The sequence below is a fragment of the Lactuca virosa genome, chromosome 9 (genome assembly GCF_052849685.1).
Source record: "Lactuca virosa cultivar CGN04683 chromosome 9, Lactuca_virosa_CGN04683_v6, whole genome shotgun sequence".
NCBI lineage: Eukaryota > Viridiplantae > Streptophyta > Magnoliopsida > Asterales > Asteraceae > Lactuca > Lactuca virosa.
The window spans coordinates 116,698,362-116,707,847 of NC_136434.1; the positions used below are offsets into that span (position 1 = coordinate 116,698,362).

Sequence of the window (9,486 nt, forward strand, 5' to 3'; positions counted from 1 at the left end):
TTTGAACTATGTGTTCATCCGATTAGGTATCATGTGCATAGTCCCTTTTATGAACGTGATTTTAATACGAGTATTGATTAAAGTATGAAATATATATATATATATATATATATATATATATATATATATATATATATATATATATATGTGTGTGTGTGTGTGTGTGTGTGAAATATTTGCTATTGCTCAAAACATGTGTTATATATATAATTGATGATATACAACGTGCGAACCAGTTATGGTCCAATATGTGTTAAGATATGTATATATGATATTATTACTTAAAACTTTGTGTTAAGTATACACTAGTTAGCATTTCCTAAACGGAGATAGTATCGGAAATTGATTATAAGTATTGTAGGTTTGCCTAGTGATGGGTTAAGACTTAAAATGGGATGTTTAGTTCAATTAAGTTTGGACTTTGGGTAGTCTCTTATTAAGAGTACGTGTGGGGTGAGATTGATGATCGGTGGAGTACGTCCTACGTACAGAAGTACATTTTATGTACGAAGTCCTTTTTAAAGCTTTGTGTCTTGGGTGCTGCTTGTGCCAGGGTACTATTATGTTCTCGGGTATGAGTCCTTCGCATACCAGAGTACTATAATGTGCCAGAAGTACTATCATGTACAAAGTCTTTTTGACGCTAATGTGTGCCGGTTACGGGAGCGTACGGGAGTACTCTATTAGTATTTCTCCATACTGTTTATGTTGAAAGAGCTTTGGAGTCAACGTTTCTTTTATGAAGTGATCGGACGAGCTTCATGTGTCAACGTTTCCTTTCACAAAGTAATTAAGGGAACTTCGTAGACTGCCGAATAAAGTGTATCGGTAATAGACCACTACTAGGTATGTATGGTGTTGTATTGCCGGATAGGGTGCGTTTGGGGGTGAAGTACCTAATGATATTTAGACCACTGCTAGGCAAAGTTCGATGCTGGATAGGGAGAGTCTGGGGGTAAAATACCTCACGATATTCGGACCACGCCTAGGCATTGTTATCTAGATAACTACCCCTGACTTAATTGTCTTGTGGTTCTTTCTTTTACGAACGAAGGTTCGTGGTGAAACTTATTCCATTCCCCTCATTTGATGTCTTTATTGATCCTCGTTTGCTGCTAGGGAATTTCCAAAGCAGCCTCGTCAGTTTGTGGTTCATATCGATTCCTTAGGCTAGATGTCGTAAGATCATTGTATAGGGTCAGTATGTGGGGATCGACGGGATGAGATAGATTGTTTTAGAAATATGATTTATATGTGTTAATAATATTAGTGGTTTTGCATGATCGAGATATACATTATTATCACATTGTTTGAACTAAGAGCTTTCGTACTCTGTGTTCCTTAGGTGATTGGGTTCACCAGGGATATTTGAACTTAGTGTTCACTAGATGTTTTGAACTATGTGTTCACCAGGGATATTTGAACTAAGTGTTCATTAGGTGTTTTTGAACTGAGTGTTCATTAGATATTTGAACTTAGTGTTCACTATATGTTTTGAATTATGTGTTCACCAGGGATATTTGAACTAAGTGTTCATTAGGTGTTTTTGAACTGAGTGTTCATTAGATATTTGAACTTGGTGTTCACTAGATGTTTTGAACTATGTGTTCACCAGGGATATTTGAACTAAGTGTTCATTAGGTGTTTTTGAACTGAGTGTTCATTAGATATTTGAACTTAGTGTTCAGTAGATGTTTTGAACTATGTGTTCACCGGGGATATTTGAACTAAGTGTTCATTAGGTGTTTTTGAACTGAGTGTTCGTTAGATATTTGAACTAAGAGTTCACTAGATGTTTTGAACTATGTGTTCACCAGGAATATTTGAACTAAGTGTTCATTAGGTGTTTTTGAACTGAGTGTTCATTAGATATTTGAACTTAGTGTTCACTAGATGTTTTGAACTATGTGTTCACCAGGGATATTTGAACTAAGTGTTCATTAGATATTTGAACTAAGAGTTTACTAGATGTTTTGAACTATGTGTTCACCATGAATATTTGAACTAAGTGTTCATTAGGTGTTTTTGAACTAGGCGTTCATTAATTATTGTGAACTGCGTGTTCACCAGAGGTAATCTAAGAACCTTGGCAGTACTAAACTTTGTGCCAATTCCTTAGGGCAATCCTTAGGAATGAATGGGAGAAGGGTAATCGGTTCTTAGGGTAAATCTTTATGAAATAAATGAAGATAATGGGGGTGGGTAATTGGATTGATTTTTTGATAATTAAATATAATAATTATATTATTGTGGGTTGAAAACCCTATATGCTCACCAGGCTCCCAAGCCTGACCCTCTCAGTTTTCTTTGCATTACAGGTTATGGCACGAGAGCATAAGTTGGCTAACATAACGAGAGATTTTGGATTATAGGCCAGTAGTTATGAATAACTGTTGTAAGGTCTATTTTGTTCTGTTTATGCTTTTGGTCTGTATTGAAAAGGACATCCCGAGATTTTGTTATATAATGAAAATACATTTCTTTACAGAAATGCTTTGATAAATTCTTATCATATTTTGTTTTGGGAACAAATTCCGCAACTGTTTTCTTTAAAAGATTTCTCTTATTTTAAAAACAAAGCATAAACAAATCGGTCTTTTCTGGCCGTGAAATTGGGGATGTTACAGTTGGTATCAGAGCATTAGTTTAAGCGAACTAGGAATTTGTAGGAAATTTCTAGACTTAAACTTAGAATGCTAAGTAATGATCGAAAGGAGTGTGTCTAAAATATGTTAGGTAGTACACCTAAATTGACACAAACACTAGTTTATTTTAGGAATGATGCCTAAAATGCTTTTATGTGCTAAATGTTTTGTGTGATAGCTATATTGATGCTATTATTTGTTCGGATCCATGGTCTGTTTCCGACCGGATCTGGAAACCTTATGTGTGTAGGATTCTAAGCGTATGACTACGATATTAGAACTAGCATGTAAACGTTTCAGAGTGATAATGAGATTTATACGTTTATCGTAAATGAAGCTTTCCTATCTTGAATTCTCACTTAGTACACCGAACGTCTGCTCGGGTGTACAAAAGGCTATGGTGAAGACACGTAGAGAATTGAGTAAATGGAGGAAATGAAAAGGCTTATGATAGTGAATGACACCTATCGGAAGATATCGTAAGAGTGGTATCTTGCCTTTAGAATATGTCTTATAATAGTACGCTTAGAGGAGTACGGTACGTCGGAAGTACACCTTCGATTGGCAGGATGATGGAACGATTGGTGAAATTCTTAAAGTCGCCCCATCATCTGGTATTTCCATCACTAATCGAGTTGAAATAGAACTGATGATTGAAGATACGCAATGAAGAAGTCCTAGTAGAGTCTAGGGAAATTGTTTATGATTATTTGGACACTTTCGTATGTGTTAAATTGTTTTGTGATTTTAGGACTTGGGGACTGCGAGACAATACTTGGGACGAGTACGAGTAGGTGTGAAAGGTAGTAGATGCATATACTACCGGAAGCACATGACTCACAATTGGATCAGGGAAAGTCACAAGGTTACCAAGAAACTAGTAATTGATTCCGTTTTATTCAAGTATGTCATTACCCTTGTTTCGGTAATGACTGGTGAGATGGTTGTTATTCCGACCCTAGTGGTCATATCAAATTGAGTCCGACTACGATGAGTATGTTACGTGGTTCATAGAACCAAGTTCGATGTAACATCTAACTTAAGTCAAAAGGTTGAAATTAATGTGATCGATAGTATCGCGTTCGTTATTAAAGAAGTTTGTAGCTAGAGATGCTACATACTAAAAGGTGATTATATCACATTAGAATATGAAGGAAGGTATATTCCATTCTGGAATTTAACTCTAAAAAGACCGAATCTAAGCATCGCATCGTACGATGAGAGGTCAGTAGAGCACGACCCATCGGTCTGTTACAATAGATAAAGGAAAGTATTTATCCTAAGAAGAAGAAGGAGTCCATAATAAGAACTTGTTTTGTAACTTGAAGGTTAGGATTGAAAGTCCAACATAGTACGAAAAGCAGATGCATGATTGAGCATCGTCTGCAGTCAAGAAGCCCTACAGTTAAATACTCTTTCGAGGAAACATAGAAGTTACGATTAGTACTTAGGATGAAGAGATAACGTATGAAATCATTATCCAAGCCCTATTTCGTTGATGATTCCGGGACGTAATCATCCTAAGGGGGGAGATAATTGTAACGCCCGTAGATCAGAGTTAGTCAATTTAGAGACATTAAGCGTCAAAAATGACTTTTTGATAGAATATTATTTAGAATGAATACTCTTAACTAAGTTGTAGTATATGTTACAAGGATTCCATACTTATAAAGAACGTTGAAATCCGAGTTATAACGAAGAAGTTATGACTTGTCGAAGTTTCGCGACAGAACCGGCATGACACAGCGCGACGTAAAATGTGAATTTACGATAGAGCGATATTTAGCCTTAGTGATCTAAACGAATGTTGTAGAGTTCGTTAAACCGAGAGCGTGCATACAAAGAATGTACAAATCTGACTTCGTATGAGGAAGTTATGATTTTTCTAAGTTTCAGCTTAGCAGTATGCAGCCCGAAACTCGAATATGAGATGGAATGATTTCTAGCCGAAACAATCTAAACGAGAATCGAGGGTCTCGTTGATTGTAGTGCAACGGTAAAAAGACAGACGAAAACGGACGTTGGATGAAGGAGTTATGAATTTTTAATGGACATTTCATGTCCCGGCCTGTTAAAAATATAATATTAAAAATAAATTCAAAGTTAGTCGACGGAATCTAAACGAAAGTTGTAGAGCATAGTCTCACCTACGCGTGGATATAAAGAACGTCGAAATCGGAGCTCATATGAGGAAGATATGAATTTCTGAAGTTTTTAAATCATTAAAATATATAAATTTTAATATAAATTCGGATAATACGCGAATCCGTGAGTCAGCAGATCTGATCCACCCAGTACGCCCCGCGTACCAGGCGTACGCCCAACGTACATGTCGACAAAAGATTACGCCCAGCGTAATCTTTAGTTACGCCCAGCGTAACTCGAGTGTTCAGCCCTATAAAATGATCACGAGACCTCCAGGTGTTGTTGCTCAATTTTCTTTCTTCCCCCCTTATACTTTCTTCTATTTGGCAAATTTTACCCCCGAAGCCCCAATATTAATCCCGAGACCCGAAGCAAGTCCCGAAGCCCCGAAGATCCCGAGAAAAATAGTTTTCGAGCCGAAACTCTGCCCGCGTGAAGCCCGGTTTTGGAGAAAACGTCCCGGTTTCACCGCAGAAAATTATTTTAATAGACGAGGTGTTGTCCGATCATCGTCTTAGCAAGTGAGTGTGTAGTCACTTTCTTCTTACACATAAATCTTTATAATTGTTTAGTATAAACTCATAGTACAAAAAGGTACCCTCCTTGACTTTTGCTTAAAGTTATGACACCTTTAGCTTACTATTGATGCTTTATGTCACTGTTCACATCAGCCCTCACCTATTCATTGTACCCTTAAACCTTCCCCAACAAGTTTCACTAATCCCCACACAATCAAAGGGTCCATATTCTTCTCACATCTTCTAACCCTCTTTCACTTACACATTAAGCTAAGCACTTTTCTCTCTCTCATATTCTCTCCAAAATTTTGAGACTCTCCAGGGAATTTGAGCTTTTCATCCACATTTCGGTAAGTAGATTCATCCTTCACTCGATTATCTCACACTTCTTCACTCAAGTCGTGGATTCCTTACACAAATATCATCATAATTGTTGCTAGATCTTCAAATCTTCAAAGCATTTCCCAAGTGTTCTTGACTTGGAAACTTCCTTTCTTCATCATCCAACTACTGAAATCAATAAAGGTGAGTTCATACCCCTACATTTTCATATTTTCTTCTAGTTTTAGGGGGGGGGATACAAGTTAAAACACCTTAATATAACTTAAACTCATTCATCAGCTTTTCACAGAAAAGTTTGGTTTTATTCACGGACAATTTTGAACATCTTAAACTTTTTAGTTTTCAAAACTGTTTTATATACAAATAGTTCAGGTTTATACCTTTAAAATGACTACTTGTACATCTCCATATGATTTTTCTACAATTTATGGCGATTTTTACAAAACTGCCTATCATTTCAGAAATCACTTCGGACCAGTCTGTGAATATGGACATTTTCACACAAGTTAGAGGTCACTAAAAATCATAACAAAAATTATGAACAAGCTAGACCCAATTTCCAAACTCTCATAATTTACGGATTATGATTTCGATGTTTGATGATTTTTCTATAATTTTTATAAGATTAGGGACAAAAAAGTCATTAGGCAGAAATATGGTAACAATTTCATTTGCACCTTGTAACTTGTTGAGCAAGGTGTGCATCAATATGTGAATATGTGTTGTTATATTACAAATCATTTTACCTTGGAAATAGGTATTAAACAGAAAACAAAAGGATTTCTAACCTTACAAACATTTGATAAACTGTTATAGGCATAGTTATGTTCACTACATTACAAACATTTTATAAACTATAATAGGTATAGTTTATGCTTCATTACACTACAAGATCATTAATAAAGGCTTCATTTACACAAAAAGTGTTTTTCATTAAGTGGGGTACAACTATAAAGTGTCGGGTTATTCATTAAGTGGGGTACAAGTATAAAGTGACGAGTTATTCATTAAGTGGGGTACAACTATAAAGTGTCGGATTATTCATTAAGTGGGGTACAACTATATAGTGTCGGGTTATTCATTAAGTGGGGTACAACTATAAAGTGTCGGGTTATTCATTAAGTGGGGTACAACTACAAAGTACCGGGTTTTCATTAAAGGGGTACAACTACAAAGTACCGGGTTTTCATTAAAGGGGTACAACTACAAAGTACCGGGCTATACTAATAGTTTTATTATAAACTAAATTATATTACACTACTATATAGTAGAACAGTAATTACACAGAACGGTTTTATGATATTAAAACTACTTTTCAGTTATATTAGGAAATATTGGATTTTCTGAAACAACAATCATGATTACTATTTCAAGAGAATAAATAAAGAGCTTTCAAACATATATACTTATGAACTCACCAACTTAATTGTTGACACTCTTTCAAAACTACTTGTATTCTCAAGAAATCAGTGAAACAGACAATCAACAGCTTTTGAGGATGGGACGCTAAGGCGTCAAACAATTATTTTGACATTATGTTGTAATCAATTGATGAAACATGTAACCCTTGAAACCATGTAACCTTTTTCCGATTACATTTATGATTGGTTGTATTTACTATGCTCACCTATATACTCGTTGCCATGATACTACAAATGAAGTCCGCCACCCCCGGATGTTTCCGCCATCCTTGGTTTGGGGGTGTGACAGATTCCATCACACCAATGCCAAATAAACGTGACTTGTAAAAGTTTACTTTCAGACCATAACATATGTGGAATCATTTGAGAATTCTAGCCAGGTTCTTTATGTTAACCTCGGGCCATTTACCCACCATAATTGCATCATCAACAGTATAGGTTAGGTGAAATAAAGTAGGACCATTATGCGGTAACGTAAGACCTTGAATGATGTCTTTTTTTAATGCACTTTTCAATGCAATGTTGAGTCCTTCCATTGCAATAATGAAAAGAAAAGAAGAGAGTGGATCACCTTGTTGTACCCCTTTGGTGATAGAGAATTCTTCCGTTGGGGAGCCGTTGACTAGCACTGATGCTCTAGCTGATGTGAGACAACCTTGTATCCACCCACGCCGTTCACAACTGAAATCCATCTGTTCCATGATCGAGTCCAAGTAATTCCAATTCACAGAATCAAGGGCTTTCTCAAAATCCACCTTTAACAAAAAGATTTTTCTTTTGCTTTCTTGGCCCATGAACATACTTCATTTATGATTAAAGGACCCTCTAGGATATGTTTACCTTCAATATATATTGATTGTATTTCGTCCACTACCGCTCCCACAACACGTTTGAGTCTTGAGGAAAGAATTTTGGCCACAATCTTGTACATACATTCGATAAGGTTTATGGGTCTATATTCTCCAAGGTTTAACAGATCTTTCATTTTCGGAATGAGGGTTATGAAGGATGAGTTGCAGCCATTAGCAAATATTCCACAGGACTTGAAATGGTGTACAAATCTACAAATGTCATATTTCATCGGTTCTCATTTATTTTTCAACACTTTAAACGTGTATCCATCTGGACCGGGGGATTTATCTCCACTGCAGTCCCATACCGCTTACTTTGTTTCTACTTGTGAGATTGATGCATCCAGAAACTCTTTTTGATCCATAGATAACACTTTGAATTCGCTGCTGATCAATCTCGGTCTTATCAGCCACCTTTCATGAAACTTATTACCAAAGAACGAATGCACCTGGTTCAAATAAAGAAATAAACTTATCAAAGAGTGTAAAGATCGAAAATGAATGGTTATTAATTGATTTTAGAGTAAATTGCAAGTGTGGTCTTGAGACGTCATGGTTATTATTATTATTATTATTATTATTATTATTATTAGTTATTTATTTATTGGTATGGTTCTTCTTATTGAAAGATTTTTGTTTAAAACACTGTTATTATAGGGTTTTATTGTAAATCAACATATGTTTTCCCCAGTAAAAGTTTTTATCAGTATATCTGTATCAAAATAGAATTTAAAAAAAAAGTTTTTATTATTTTTTCTAATACTAAAATATAATAAACTAATAAATTAACTTTTAATATTTAACAATTATGTTTATATGTGTAATAAACAAATAAATTATCAAATAGTTATTATTTAAAGTAATAGTTGTTTATGATTTTTTTTTTCAAATACTTAAAACATTTTATTACTAATACCGTAATAAACTAAAAACCTTTCAAATAAGCATTACAAACACCCCTTAGATCTATGGATTTAACACGTTTGTTTTAATCTGGTAAATTAGGTTAAATTTACTAAATTACTCGTACCAAATATCATTAATATGATTATTATTCTATTATTATCTAATTATTTATGTATCGAACATTATCACACAATCTAATTATAATCGATTAAAATCATAAGTTATGATAGTTTAAAAAATGGTAAAAAAGTATAAGAGTCACAAATGTCAATTTCTAAAACAATTTGATAAACTTGAGTGTAACAATCACGTAAATGTCAAATAAGTATATGATCTTAATTAAGTTTGTTAAATTTATACCGAACAAAATCAACCAACATATTACAAACCAAAACAAGAAAGTTCGTTTGTCAATATGTTTGATAGCAAATATATTTCGCAAGTAGCATCCTACATTTTGAGTAGCCATAGCACAATAATGATACGAAGAGAAAAAGTAAGCTGTTTGGTGTGGTTTATTGAAAGGATGTTATATATATCATTCAATAAGATAAGTAACTAATAATAAAAACTAATATAAATGCAAAATGGAGGGTAAAAGTGTTATTTTTTTTCTTTAAAAATAATAACATGAAAAATTGCTAACCATAATGATCAT

At 34.5% G+C, this 9,486-nt stretch overlaps 1 protein-coding gene across 1 annotated transcript; it reads right to left on the reverse strand.

Annotated features, from left to right (window-relative positions):
* Positions 1-7,430: 7,430 nt before the first annotated feature.
* On the reverse strand, positions 7,431-7,865 carry LOC145139694 (secreted RxLR effector protein 78-like). Its single transcript, XM_079073427.1, has one exon. The coding sequence runs from the start codon at positions 7,863-7,865 to the stop codon at positions 7,431-7,433; it is 435 nt and encodes a 144-aa protein (XP_078929553.1).
* Between the last annotated feature and the right edge of the window lie 1,621 nt (positions 7,866-9,486).